The sequence below is a fragment of the Coregonus clupeaformis genome, chromosome 33, assembly GCF_020615455.1.
Source record: "Coregonus clupeaformis isolate EN_2021a chromosome 33, ASM2061545v1, whole genome shotgun sequence".
Classification (NCBI taxonomy): domain Eukaryota; kingdom Metazoa; phylum Chordata; class Actinopteri; order Salmoniformes; family Salmonidae; genus Coregonus; species Coregonus clupeaformis.
The window spans coordinates 24,554,306-24,569,076 of NC_059224.1; the positions used below are offsets into that span (position 1 = coordinate 24,554,306).

At 47.2% G+C, this 14,771-nt stretch overlaps 1 protein-coding gene across 1 annotated transcript; it reads left to right on the forward strand.

The window, feature by feature from the left end:
- The first annotated feature begins 598 nt into the window (after window positions 1–598).
- Window positions 599–12,246, forward strand: LOC121548712 (adenylate cyclase type 3-like). The gene is given in 20 exon segments (XM_045210047.1): window positions 599–1,276; window positions 3,104–3,253; window positions 4,374–4,510; window positions 4,680–4,791; window positions 7,073–7,200; window positions 7,375–7,533; window positions 7,656–7,821; window positions 7,962–8,063; window positions 8,153–8,262; window positions 8,394–8,555; window positions 8,697–8,784; window positions 8,884–9,000; window positions 9,898–10,194; window positions 10,241–10,372; window positions 10,585–10,743; window positions 10,891–11,037; window positions 11,305–11,421; window positions 11,555–11,681; window positions 11,746–11,870; window positions 12,037–12,246. Coding segments are annotated over 20 exon segments (3,402 nt in total). The 3' UTR covers window positions 12,226–12,246.
- The last annotated feature ends 2,525 nt before the right edge of the window (window positions 12,247–14,771 follow it).

Here is a 14,771-nt window from a genome sequence, read left to right on the forward strand (position 1 = left end):
TGCCATGGAAACGGTGGAGGACAGTGGCGCAGAGATAGTGACTGTGTGATCTGGTAGGCGAGGGAGACATTTTCAAGCATCGCAAATGTTATTATTTTTCAGAGCTGACATAATGGTGAATCGGAAAACATGGACATATTTTTTCATAGCGGTAAGGGGAGGTCATGTCAAACTTGGTGGTGTTAGTCAGACCAAGTCTTCTCTAGATATGGTGGACCTGGAGCACTAGGGCTTTAAACCCACCTTTACGAAATATAACTCCACAGACTTGTATTAACAAATATATTTATCCAAGTAAAACATGTTGTCATAATCTTGCCGGCTATGCATATATTGCGTTTCTCTTGTCGTTGAAATGACGGTCTGATGCGATTCACTGGAGACACTTTTAGTTAGCCTACTGTGGTTAGGCTATGGCATCATGTCATTAATTCCCCTGTAAAGCAATGACAGGGTTTGCCAGTCGTGACATCTCACTGAATCTCTGAAGCAAAAAACACCCTGTCTGCCTGCGTACTCAAGGATCCAGTGCGTTTTGGAGAAAAGTAGGATTACGGATTACCTTCACTGAGACTGGAACTCTTACTTTGGAGCCAATATGTCTCTAAACCGGGTTTACACGGACACGGAGCAGTCTGCAGAGGATTCTGGAGAATGTTCGGCCACAGTCGCGTCGGACAACGGGCACGGGGCAGGTCGTACGCACGAGGTGACCGTGCGCAACTCCGGCTGCTGCGTGTGCCTGCCGCGCATCATGCGCCTCACCTTTGCGCCCGAGTCTCTCGAGCGGCTCTACCAGGTCTACTTCCGACGGCAGCGACAGGAGACTCTTCTGGTGCTGGTGGTGTTTGCAGCGCTTTTCAACTGCTATGTCATCGTCATGTGCGCAGTGGTGTACACGACGGACAAACGTACAATGGTCGTGGTCGCGGCAGTTGGCCTTGCTGCGGATATTGTACTCTACACGCTGTGCCGGCTGCGCAAGCTCCCCGCGGCGCCTGTTGTGAGCGGTGCGATACCATACATACTCTGGCTGATGATAGCCGTGCACGTGCTGTGCTACCTGGGGCTGAACTACCAGCTTTCCCCCCACGCCAGTGACACAGCGGGCTGGCAGGCCTTCTTCAGCTTCTCTTGCTTCCTGACGCTGCCCCTGACCCTGGTCCCTCTCCTGCTGCTCACAGCTCTGTCCTGTGGGATCCACACCCTGGTGCTGGGGATCACCATCGCCCAAAGGCACCAGGACAGCCTGCATGGAACCATACTGCTCAGACAGGTAAAGGAGAGGTGGATGTGGGCAGAGATTGGAATGGGGTGGGTGAAAACAAAGGTGGGCAAAAAGGGAAGGGGTGATGGTATGAGTGAGGGGATAGGTGAGTGCACAGCTAAATCAATGGTGTACATTTAATTAGGAAAGTGATACATTTACACTATTCTCAGTGAACATATGAGTCCCACTGAACTGGTGTTAAAATAACACTTTTGAAAGTGTTAAAGATGTAACTCTATTGCAGTGTTCCACATTCAACTCTTAAAGTGTTACAATGAACTTGATTGTGGTGTTTTCATAACTCTACTGTAGAGTAAAATGCAACACCTACAGTGTAAAACATAACACTTGATTTAGAGTAAAATTGACTTACATTGCTTAGTGCTGACGCTGTTACACTTTCTCAGTGTACAAACTTAACACCTGTAGTGTTAGAGTAAATCATTTTGGGGTGTTGTTTTAACACTATATGGTGTATAGCCTAATATTTCCCAGGATGCCTTTTCTTTTTGAGTGAATTGTAGAGTTACTACCCATGACTGTATTTGTTAGTGACAGAGACATGGTTATTGCATTCTTTCATTTCATTTTAAAGGTATGTGGCTTTCACCATCATTATGCCATCAATGACAATACAATACTTATACGATTAAGACTTACATTGATGGCCTAGTTTCATCCTAACACAGTGGTGTTTGGAAACACCTGGTTTACAGGCCACATCAGGCCTGCAAGTCACATTATGCTGGCTTGCAAAGTGATGTGTAATACCTATTGGAATCCAGCCAGTGTTAGGATATCCAACAGTTGGAATTTTTATTCACCCGCAACCTGCATTCAGAATGACTGTCAGGGTTAGGGAAGTTGATAAGAAGACTACCTAAACCATTCAAACTGGAACAATTCAGTAATGGGTGCAATAAATCTAACTAACTGATTGGATTAGTTTAGGAAAATGTATGTTATTTATCTTTGTGTAGCGTAAGATTAATCAATCAAAAACACAGATATTAAAAATAATCCTAAAAAAGAACACTGAGGGTCTTTTACACCACTGAGTGTTAATTTCACTCTTGCAACAGGACCCTGAACAGCTTCAACCCCCAAGCCATAAGACTGCTAAATAGTTAAATAGTTAACCAATAGCTACCCGGACTAACTGCATCAAACTATTTTTGACTCATCACATGCGCTGCTGTTACTGTTTATTATCTATCCTGTTGCCTAGTCACTTTATCCCTACCTTGTACCCCTGCACATCGACTCGTTACTCATTGTGTATTTATTCCTTGTGTTATTATTTTTCTATTTTTCTATTATTTATTTATTTCTCTGCATTGTTGGGAAGGGCCCGTAAGTAAGCATTTCACTGTTGGCCTACAACTGTTGTTTCCGAAGCATGTGACAAATACAATTTAATTTAATTTGATCTAACTCCTGAATCAACACTAGAAATGTTACACTGAAAAATCAACACTGGACAATTTGCTGTGTGGGAAAGAGGACAGGGGAACACTGGCAGGTGAGATAGGGAATGACACAGGTGAGAAGACCTGAAACATCACACACACTCCAAACTCAGCTAATCACCATTAAGTTGCCTTTGTGTGCCAGGTTATGCAAGCCAGCTGTGCAGGGACCTGTGGGACACCCTTCGAGCTGAGTGTAATTTTGGAAGATTGTTGTTGAACCTGCTCACTGTACTCAGTGAGAGTTGTCACTTAGGAACGCAACGCTCCCACTGCACCCCTCACAACCTCAGTCAGTCAGGACTTAGTTTTCAGCAGCATGTTGATATGTTCATCCCTTCCCCCATTTGCCCCTCTCCCCCAGCTCCTGGCTAACTGGGTGTTGTACCTGTGTGTGGTCACCGTGGGCGTGATATCATACTACATGGCCGACAGGAAGTACCGAACGGCCTTCCTGGAGGCGCGCCAGTCCCTGGAGGTCAAACTCACCCTGGAGGAGCAGAGCACCCAGCAGGTAGGTGTGTGTGTGTGTGTGTGTGTGTGTGTGGGCATCTGCATCCTTGTGTTTGTGTGTATGTGTGTGCCCTGATGCCCGAGTGCCCTGTTACCGGTGTGCTGTCACCTCTAGCTGTTAACAGTGTGCTGTCACCTCTAGCTGTTACCGGTGTGCTGTTACCTCTAGCTGTTAGCAGTGTGCTGTCACCTCTAGTTGTTAGCAGTGTGCTGTCAACTCTAGTTGTTAGCAGTGTGCTGTCAACTCTAGCTGTTAACAGTGTGCGGTCAACTCTAGCTGTTAGCAGTGTGCTGTCACCTCTAGCTGTTAGCAGTGTGCTGTCAACTCTAGCTGTTAACAGTGTGCTGTCAACTCTAGCTGTTAACAGTGTGCTGTCAATCTGGCTGTTAGCAGTGTGCTGGATAACCCAGCACTGCTCTAATTACAGTGTGTTGTCTCTGGCTCTGGGCTAATGGGCTAATTAGACAGACTGTTGTTATCTTTACAGTAGAGGCATTGTTAGGGAGGTGCAACAGTTGGATGCTTTAAGTTGGTCACATACATTCTGAGGTATGCAGAGGTGTGGGACCAGGGCTAATGTCTCTTTCCTCTCTCTTTCCATCACTTCCCTCTTTCTTTCTTCTCTTGCCTTTTCCTCTCTCCCTTTTCTCCTTTCCATTCTCTGTCATCTCCCACTTCTCTCTCCTCCATCTCCTGTCCCCTCACACAATCCCCTCTGTCATTACTGTCAAATTAACTGAGTCGACCCTAATTCACTGCAGCTGATGAGCCAATTATTATTGAGTCCTTTCCATCCTCTATCCTCTGTTATGCTTTTCCCTAACTGCTACTATTTGTAGAGCAAACAGTATGGGCCCTGGAGAGAGAGAGAGAGAGAGCGAGACAGAGGGAGAGAGAAAGAGATAAGTTAGAAAGACAGAATTCCCAGAGTGCCAAAGAGGCAGTGTAGGCTTCTGGGAGACGGGTGCATCCAGCCAATCAGAACACATCTGACTGCTTCACATTGCCATGACGACGCAGCCCTGAGAGGATGCTCACAGAAATTATACTCCTGTCTCACACATGCAGTACGCAAAGTGCGCAGGCACACACACGTCTGTCTCTGTCTCTGTGTGTGCAGGAGGAGTTGTTGCTGTCCATCTTGCCCAAACACATAGCAGAAGAGATGCTGGAGGGCATGAAGAAACAGGCTAACCAGAACGAAGTACAGCAGCAGCAGTTCAACACCATGTACATGTACCGCCATGAGAACGTCAGGTTCGACAATGTTAATATAACGTAATGCCAATGTGAAGATGTGCTATTGTTCAGAAATACTCATGACAATAATCTGTACTCCAACACATGGATATTGAGTGAACCTATTAAGCAATTTTGTTTTCTCGGCCTCCCCCTTTCTCTCCCCCTCTCTCTCCCTCTCTTACAGTATCCTATTTGCTGATATAGTGGGTTTTACCCAGCTCTCCTCATTGTGTAGTGCACAGGAGCTGGTCAAGTTGCTCAACGAACTGTTCGCCCGCTTTGACAAGCTAGCTGCTGTGAGTCTCTCTCTATACCAGGGATCATCAACTACAGTGCCTTCGGAAAGTATTCAGACCCCTTGACTTTTTCCACATTTTGTTAGGTTACAACCTTATTCTAAAATTTAATAAATAGTTTTTTCCCCTCATCAATCTACACACAATACCCCATAATGACAAAGAAAAAACAGGGTTTTAGAATTTTTTGCAAATTCATTAAATATAAAAATAAATGACATAAGTATTCAGACCCTTTACTCAGTACTTTGCTGAATCACCTTGGGCAGTGATTACAGCCTCGAGTCTTCTTGGGTATGATGCTACAAGCTAGGCATACCTGTGTTTGGGGAGTTTCTCCCATTATTCTCTGCAGATCCTCTCAAGCTCTGTGAGGTTGGATGGGGAGCATTGCTGCACAGCTATTTTCAAGGCCCCTCCAGAGGTGTTCAATCGGGTTCAAGTCCGGGCTTTGGCTGGGCCACTCAAGGACATTCAGATACTTGTCCCAAAGCCCCTCCTGCGTTGTCTTGGCTGTGTGCTTAGGGTCGTTGTCCTGTTTGAAGGTGAACCTTCGCCCCAGTCTGAGGTCCTGAACGCTCTGGTGCAGGTTTTCATCAAGGATCTCTCAGTACTTTGCTCCGTTCATCTTTCCCTCGATATTGACTAGTCTTCCAGTCCCTGCCGCTGAAAAACATCCCCACAACTGCTACCACCATGCTTCACCTTAGGGATGGTGCCAGGTTTCCTCCAAACGTGACTCTTGGCATTCAGGCCAAAGAGTTCAATCTTGGTTTCATCAGACCAGAGAATCTTCTTTCTCATGGTCTGAGAGTCTTTAGGTGCCTTTTGGCAAACTCCAAGCGGGCTGTCATGTGCCTTTTACTGAGGAGTGGCTTCCATCTGGCCACTCTACCATAAAGGCCTGATTGGTGGAGTGCTGCAGAGATGGTTGGCCTTCTGGAAGGTTCTCCCATCTCCACAGAGGAACTCTAGAGCTCTGTCAGAGTGACCATCGGGTTCTTGGTCACCTCCCTGACCAAGGCCCCTTCTCCCCCGATTGCTCAGTTTGGCCGGGCGGCCAGCTCTAGGAAGAGTCTTGGTGATTCCAAACTTCTTCCATTTAAATATTATGGAGGCCGCTGTGTTCTTGGGGACCTTCAATGCTGCAGACATTTGTTGGTACCCTTCCCCAGATCTGTGCCTCGACACAATCCTGTCTCGGAGCGCTACGAACAATTCCATCGACCTCATGGCTTGGTTTTTGCTCTGACATGCACTGTCAACTGTGGGACCTTATATAGACGGGTGTGTGCCTTTCCAAATCATGTCCAATCAATTGAATATACCACAGGTGGACTCCAATCAAGTTGTAGAAACATCTCAAGGATGATCAATGGAAACAGGATTCATCTGACCTCAATTTTGTGTCTCATAGCAAAGGCTCTGAATACTTATGTAAATAAGGTATTTCTGTTTTTAATTTTTTATTAATTTGCAAAAAAAAAGCCTGTTTTCACTTTGTCATTATGGGGTATTGTGTGTAGATTGCTGAGGATTGTTTTTTATTTGATCAATTTTAGAATAAGGCTTTAACGTAACAAAATGTGGAAAAACTAAAGGGGTCTGAATACTTTCCAAAGGCACTGTAGATTCAGCCACGGTCCAATTTTTTCTTGAGCGGATGGTCGGGGAGCCGGAGCATAATTACAAATAATTTGTAAATTGAAAATTGACCGTAAGAAGTCCAAACAGATTTAATATTTGACTAAACCATAATCAATTCAAATTATTACATTTGTGTACGATCACGTGTCTTCTCTATAGGGAATACTTGGGAACAGATTTCCTAAATTAAAATCACTTGGAGTAGATTTCCTGGTGTTTGTACAGTCTTTTATGTCCAACAATACAATTATTATAAAAAAGTAATTAATTTTCTTTGCTCAGAAAACTTGGGGGGCCAAATAAAAACACCCACTGGCCAAATTTGGCCTGCGGGCCGCCAGTTGGAGACCCTGCTCTATACCTTGCTTTGTTTCTTCATGGTCGTGTTTCTGTCTCCTTGTGTTGTTCGCTCCTTATCTCTCACAACAATACGTTATCTTAGGTGTCTTTCACATTCATCCGACTCACCTATGTCTTCTTTAAGGAAACCTCTGCTGTCTTTAAAATACACTGTTTATTTCTCTCACAAACACACACAACTCATAACATACTGACATTCATATCATGTCTGTCATTGTCTCTCCTCTCCTCTCTCTACTCTCTCTCTATCTCCACCCTCCCTCCCTCCATACAGCAACACCATCAGCTGCGTATCAAGATCCTGGGAGACTGTTACTACTGTATCTGTGGCCTGCCTGATTACCGTGACGACCACGCAGCCTGCTCCATCATGATGGGCCTGGCCATGGTGGAGGCCATCTCGTAAGCGAGGGGAAGGAGGAGAGGAAGGAAAAGGAGGAGGAAGGGGGGGGGAGAAGAAGGGTAGGATAGGTGGGAGAAGAGGGTGGAAGAGTGAGCTTGAGGGGTGTATAATTTAGAAAAAGATAACATTTACAAAAACTGAATTGAATTGACCCCTTTTCCTTCCAACCTCAGGTATGTGCGTGAGAAGACTAAGACAGAGGTTGACATGCGTGTGGGGGTGCACACAGGCACTGTGCTGGGAGGGGTGCTGGGACAGAGGAGGTGGCAGTTTGATGTCTGGTCCACTGATGTCACTGTGGCCAACAAGATGGAGTCAGGAGGGATACCTGGGTAAGAAACGTACAGTAAGACCATTGGCCAGGGAGAGGTCACTAGCAATGTCTCTGAGTGTCACTTACGGTGCCAAGAGGTTACATAGGCAGTGTGTGTCTGTGTGTGTGCGTGTTCTCCAGGCGTGTCCACATCTCCCAGAGCACCATGGAGTGTCTGCACGGAGAGTTTGACCTGGAGCCGGGGAACGGAGGGGAGAGGTGTGAGTACCTGCTGGAGAAAGGCATAGATACCTACCTGGTGCTGTTCTCCAAGGAAACCACCCAGGTCAATGGACTCAACGGGGTGGTAAGGGATGACCTCTCTCTGTCTGGCCTGGTTCTGTAAATTAAATGTTTAATATTCCTCTCTCTCAGTCTGACCTGGTTCTGTAAATTAAATGTTTTATATTCCTCTCTCTCTGTCTCTCCCCACTCCTCATTTTTCAGAATGGAAACTCTCCCCAGTTGATTAACACCACAGAGACCAATGGGAGCATCGGTTCGGTCCGGGCCACACCCACAGAGCGCAAACAGGAAGCAAAAACACAAGTACACCTAACCCCTAACTTGATTAGATTTGACTAATTGTATGAATTTCACTACGAGCCTATCCATGAACTCTGACCTGTGTTGCCTAGGTGACGAGCCCTCAGCATCAGATAAAAAAGAAAGTGGATGCCAGGGAGAGTGAACAGGAGCTGAACAGACTACTGCACCTGGAACTGCTAGAGAGAGAGGACGAAGAGACGTAAGAGGAGGAGGAGAAAGGGAAAGAGAGAATAGGATGGGGGGACAAAGCAAAGAGGGAAAAGTATATACTCATCCATATAATCTCTCTTTTTATCTCTCACTCTTTCTATCTCTCTCTCTTTCCATCAGTGCGAGGGAGCGTCGGACCAACCCTGTGTCCCTGCAGTTTGTGGATGGGGAGTTGGAGGGTCGTTACTCTGCAGAGAAGGAAAGACAGAGTGGTGTAGCTTTCTGCTGCAGCTGCCTGGTCCTCTTTTTCACTGCAGGCATGGAGGTCCTCATAGACCCAATGTGAGTTCACACATTATATTCAACACAAAACATTCAATATACTGTACTACAACATATAACATGCAACATACAACTTGCAAAATGTAACATACCACATGCTAAACACATGACCCTGCTAGTATGTGTGGCTCTGTTTGACAGGCTGGTAGTGAACTATGTGACCCTGGCGATTGGAGAGGTGTTGTTGCTCATTCTCACTATCTGCTCCATGGCTGCCGTCTTCCCTCGTGTGAGTCTCCTCCTCCTCTGATGATAATGATGGAGGTGGTGATGATGATGGCGGTGATGATGGTGATTATAATCATGTTTGTGTGTGTCTGTGTAAAAGATGTTCTCGAAGAGGCTTGTGTCGTTCTCGATGTGGATCGATCGAACCCGTTGGGCACGGAACACCTGGGCCATGGCAGCTATCTTTGTTTTAACCATGGCCGAGATTGCCGATATGGTGAGCCTATTTTCTCAGCTTGTGTGTGTTCTTACCTTGTAGCTATCATACTCTTCAGTGACTTCTAAACTGCATGTGTTTGAGTACCTATCCGGTTGTGACGAGATGGAGTACAGCTACGACCGGAAGTGATTTTTTGTAGCTGGTTAGGAGAGCATTTTAGCTAACCCTATCCCTAACCCTTTTCCTAACCTTAACCAGCTATGTTAATTGTCCTAACCTGCTGCGTAAGTTCTCCTAACCTGCTACAAAAAATCACTTTCAGTCGCAGCTGTATACCACCAGAGAGGAAGCGGCAAAGCGACAGGTTTCCTTCTCACCAAAATCTGTCCAAAATAAGCCCAATGCGTTTCTATGGGCTTATTTTGGACTTAAGCTTGTCGCCTGCCTTCCCGCCTTTGGGACAACGACTCCCATTGTTAGGGCGGAGACATGAGCATCTCGTCATTATATACAGATTTCTTATACCACCTAGTCAAAACCTACCTATCCCCATAGGGGTCCATTACGGAGAGTTAGCTGTCTGTCTCACTGCCTGCTCGCTCATTTGGAAGGCCCCACAGGGACAGCCTGTTCCACACTTTACTGCTTTTTCTGTTAGGCAGGAACAGGGCTCCCAAATGTCAAGAGAGGAAAGATCAGTGGTGCAGAGATGTCTAGTGGAGTGTGGAGCATAGAGAATATGGGGCCACTGTTATTGCAATGTTGGCCAAATTATGCTTGAGTTAAAATATTGCTTTAGTTTGTTTTTGTTTAAATGTTACACTGACGTTTTTGTAACATTATATGTTAACATAGCATTAGGGGAGCTTTAGTGCATGCCATCACTGGAATATTGCCTTAATTTATCGATAGAACATTTCTCTGACGTAACCCCAACCCCTCCTGACATTGTAGCTGAGCTGTGTCCAGCCTCCATTCCTGCTCCTCAACACCAGTGCTGGCCTCAACCCAGAGTCGCTAGGCGACGGGGGTTGCGCAGAAAACCCCAAACACTACAGCTACATGGCGGTGCTTTCGCTTGTGGCGACCACCATGCTGGTGCAGGTGAGCCACCTGGTCAAGCTGGGGCTCATGCTGCTGGTCATCGTGGTAACGGGCGCCGTCAACATCTACAGCTGGAGGGACATCTACGACCTGTATGACTTCATACGATTCACCAGCTACAGGTGAGGAACTATAATCCCTCAAGTGGTGCTAAAAACATGTACTTACATGGTAGTTACATTGGCAGGTAAAGTGGAAAGCTGTGGATACTCAATATGTTCTCTCTCCCTCTCTCGTCTTCAGGATGTCTATAGTCCCTTCCAAGTACCTGATGACAGTGATGATCATTATCATGATGATCTGCTTCTACTACTTTGCCAGACATGTGAGTTACCTCCTCCAGAACATTCTCACAATCACACCTCCGATTCAAATTGAGTCAGACCTCAATGAGCATCAGCCTCTAACTCTGAAATAATACAAACTGAGAAAGACTTGATGTTGTTACTGATTCCCCTGACAGCACTAGTCTGTATGAGCTTGCTTAAAACACTCTCTCTCTCTCTTTCTTTCACTCCACCCTCCTCTTTTTCCTAGGTGGAGAGGCAGTCACGGAAGCTTTTCCTGTGGAAGATTGAGGTGCATGACCAGAAGGAGAAGGTGTTTGAGATGAGGCGCTGGAATGAAGCGCTGGTCACCAACATGTTGCCTGAACATGTCGCCAAACACTTCCTGGGTTCTAAGAAGAGAGACGAGGTGAGAGAGGGAAGGGGGAATAGAGAGAGGGACGATTAAAATACAAAGAAGGGAGAGAGACTCTCAAAGAAAGGGCATAAAAAGATACAGGAAATTGTAAATGTATGGATGTTTTTCTTACCCATCAATTTTGTTTCTCCTCTGTAGGAGCTGTACAGCCAGTCATATGATGAGATAGGAGTGATGTTTGCCTCCATCCCCAACTTCTCAGACTTCTACACAGAGGAGGGCATCAACAACGGGGGCATAGAGTGTCTGAGGATCCTCAATGAGATCATCTCTGACTTCGACAGTGTGAGTCATCTAAACTGTGTGTGTGTGTGTGTGTGTGTGTGTGTGTGTGTGTGTGTGTGTGTGTGTGTGTGTGTGTGTGTGTGTGTGTGTGTGTGTGTGTGTGTGTGTGTGTGTGTGTGTGTGTGTGTGTGTGTGTGTGTGTGTGTGTGTGTGCGTGTGTGCGTGTGTGCGTGTGTGCGTGTGTGCGTGTGTGCGTGTGTGTGTGTTGTGTGTGAGTCTTTTAGTACAGTAACAGAATAATTAATTTCCTTGCTCTGCCCCTGCCAGCTGTTGGACAGGAATGAGTTCCGCTTCATCACTAAGATTAAGACCATAGGAAGCACCTACATGGCTGCGTCTGGAGTCACACCCGAGAGCAACACCAACGGATACTGCAACCGCCCGGTAACCACAGCAACTGACAACACAGAATACAGCATCAAGCTCAATGCATATCAGCATGACTAATGGTGTTGATGATGATGACGATGATGATTGTGATGATGATCATGATGAAGGCTCTATTGCTCCCCTACAGATAGAGGAACAGTCATTATTAGAACGTTGGCAGCACTTAGCTGACCTGGCAGACTTTGCTCTGGCCATGAAGGTCACTCTCAACAAACTCAACGATCAGTCCTTCAACAACTTCATGCTACGCATCGGTAAGTGTGTGTGTGTGTGTGTGTGTGTGTGTGTGTGTGTTTGATTGACATCTCTTCCTCTTAGGTCTGAATAAGGGCTCGGTGTTGGCTGGAGTGATCGGTGCTCGTAAACCTCATTATGACATCTGGGGCAACACAGTCAACGTAGCCAGCAGAATGGAGTCTACTGGGGTGATGGGCAACATCCAGGTAACACACATTCTCACATTTCCTCACCTGTCTACTACCTTCCTCACTTTTCCCCCTCAGTCTTTTCCAATCTTCTCCTCTCTTTTATCTTGATAGACACTTTTCATTCTACGCCCTATAATGTCCCATTTTTATCTGTCATTACCCTATGATGTGCTGCCCCCAGGTGGTGGAGGACTGCTATGACATCCTAAAGGAGTACGGATTCCGCTTCGTCAGGAGAGGCCCCATCTTTGTCAAGGGGAAGGGGGAGCTACTAACCTTCTTCATGAAAGGGAAAGACAAAACTAGTAGCAATGGCACTGGTCCCACCACTACTACTACCCTTCCTCACCAAGTAGTGGACCATTCCTGATCCTGACCCACACCTGCTGAAACATTTACATTTACATTTACATCATTTAGCAGACGCTCTTATCCAGAGCGACTTACAAATTGGGTCATTCAACTTATGATAGCCAGTGGGACAACCACTTTTTTTTTTTTTTTTTTTTTTTTGGGGGGGGGGGGGGGGTAGAAGGATTACATTATACTATTACAGGTATTCCTTAAAGAGGTAGGGTTTCAAGTGTCTCCGGAAGGTGGTCAGTGACTCCGCTGTCCTGGCGTCGTGGGGGAGCTTGTTCCACTATTGGGGTGCCAGAGCAGCAAATAGCTTTGACTGGGCTGAGCGGGAACTGTGCTTCCGTAGAGGTAGGGGGGCTAGCAGGCCAGAGGTGGATGAACGTAGTGCCCTCGTTTAGGTGTAGGGTCTGATCAGAGCCTGAAGGTAAGGAGGTGCCGTTCCCCTCACAGCTCCGTAGGCAAGCACCATGGTCTTGTAGTAGATGCGAGCCTCAACTGGAAGCCAGTGGAGTGTGCGGAGGAGTGGGGTGACATGAGATAACTTGGGAAGGTCGAACACCAGACAGGCTGCAGCGTTCTGGATAAGTTGTAGGGGTTTAATGGCACAGGCAGGGAGCCCAGCCAACAGCGAGTTACAGTAATCCAGACGGGAGATGACAAGTGCCTGGATTAGGACCTGTGCCGCTTTCTGTGTAAAATAGGGTCGTACTCTGCGAATGTTGTAGAGCATGAACCTGCAGGATCGGGTCACCGCTTTGATGTTAGCGGAGAACGACAGGGTGTTGTCCAGGGTCACGCCAAGGTTCTTTGCACTCTGGGAGGAGGACACAAAGGAGTTGTCAACCGTGATGGCGAGATCATGGAGCGGGCAATCCTTCCCCGGGAGGAAGAGTAGCTCCGTCTTGCCGAGGTTCAGCTTGAGGTGGTGATCCGACATCCACACTGATATGTCTGCCAGACATGCAGAGATGCGATTCGCCACCTGGTTATCAGAAGGGGGAAAGGAGAAAATTAATTGTGTGTCGTCTGCGTAGCAATGATAGGAGAGACCATGTGAGGATATGACAGAGCCAAGTGACTTGGTGTATAGAGAGAATAGGAGAGGGCCTAGAACTGAGCCCTGGGGGACACCAGTGGTGAGAGCACGTGGTGCGGAGACAGATTCTCGCCACGCCACCTGGTAGGAGCGACTTGTCAGATAGGACGCAATCCAAGAGTGAGCCGCTCCGGAGATGCCCAACTCGGAGAGGGTGGAGAGGAGGATCTGATGATTCACAGTATCAAAGGCAGCGGATAGGTCTAGAAGGATAAGAGCAGAGGAGAGAGAGTTAGCTTTAGCAGTGCGGAGAGCCTCCGTGACACAGAGAAGAGTAGTCTCAGTTGAATGACCAGTCTTGAAACCTGACTGGTTTGGATCAAGAAGGTCATTCTGAGAGAGATAGCAGGAGAGTTGGCTAGAGACGGCACGCTCAAGAGTTTTGGAGAGAAAATAAAGAAGGGATACTAGTCTGTAGTTGTTGACATCGGAGGGATCGAATGTAGGTTTTTTGAGGAGGGGTGCAACTCTCGCTCTCTTGAAGACGGATGGGACATGGCCAGCGGTCAAGGATGAGTGGATGAGCGAGGTGAGATAAGGGAGAAGGTCTCCGGAAATGGTCTGGAGAAGAGAGGAGGGGATAGGGTCAAGCGGGCAGGTTGTTGGGCGGCCGGCCGTCACAAGTCGCAAGATTTCATCTGGAGAGAGAGGGGAGAAAGAAGTCAAAGCATAGGGTAGGGCAGTGTGAGCAGGACCAGCGGTGTCATTTGACTTAATAAATGAGGATCGGATGTCGTCAACCTTCTTTTCAAAATGGTTGACGAAGTCATCCACAGAGAGGGAGGAGGGAGGGGGAGGATGAGGAGGATTCAGCAGGGAGGAGAAGGTGGCAAAGAGCTTCCTAGGGTTAGAGGCAGAGGCTTGAAATTTAGAGTGGTAGAAAGTGGCTTTAGCAGCGGAAACAGAGGAAGAGAATGTAGAGAGGAGGGAGTGAAAAGATGACAGGTCCGCAGGGAGTCTAGTTTTCCATTTCCGCTCGGCTGCCCGGAGCCCTCTTCTGTGAGCTCGCAATGAGTCGTCAAGCCACGGAGCAGGAGGGGAGGACCGAGCCGGCCGGGAGGATAGGGGACATAGAGAGTCAAAAGATGCAGAAAGGGAGGAGAGGAGGGTTGAGGAGGCAGAATCAGGAGATCGGAGGGAGAAGGATTTAGCAGAGGGAAGAGATGATAGGATGGAAGAGGAGAGAGTAGCGGGAGAGAGAGAGAGCGAAGGTTGCGACGGCACATTACCATCTGAGTATGGGCAGAGTGAGTAGTGTTGGAGGAGAGCGAGAGAGAAAAGGATACAAAGTAGTGGTCGGAGACTTGGAGGGGAGTTGCAGTGAGATTAGTAGAAGAACAGCATCTAGTAAAGATGAGGTCAAGCGTATTGCCTGCCTTGTGAATAGGGGGGGACGGTGAGAGGGTGAGGTCAAAAGAGGAAAGGAGTGGAAAGAAGGAGGCAGAGAGAAATGAGTCAAA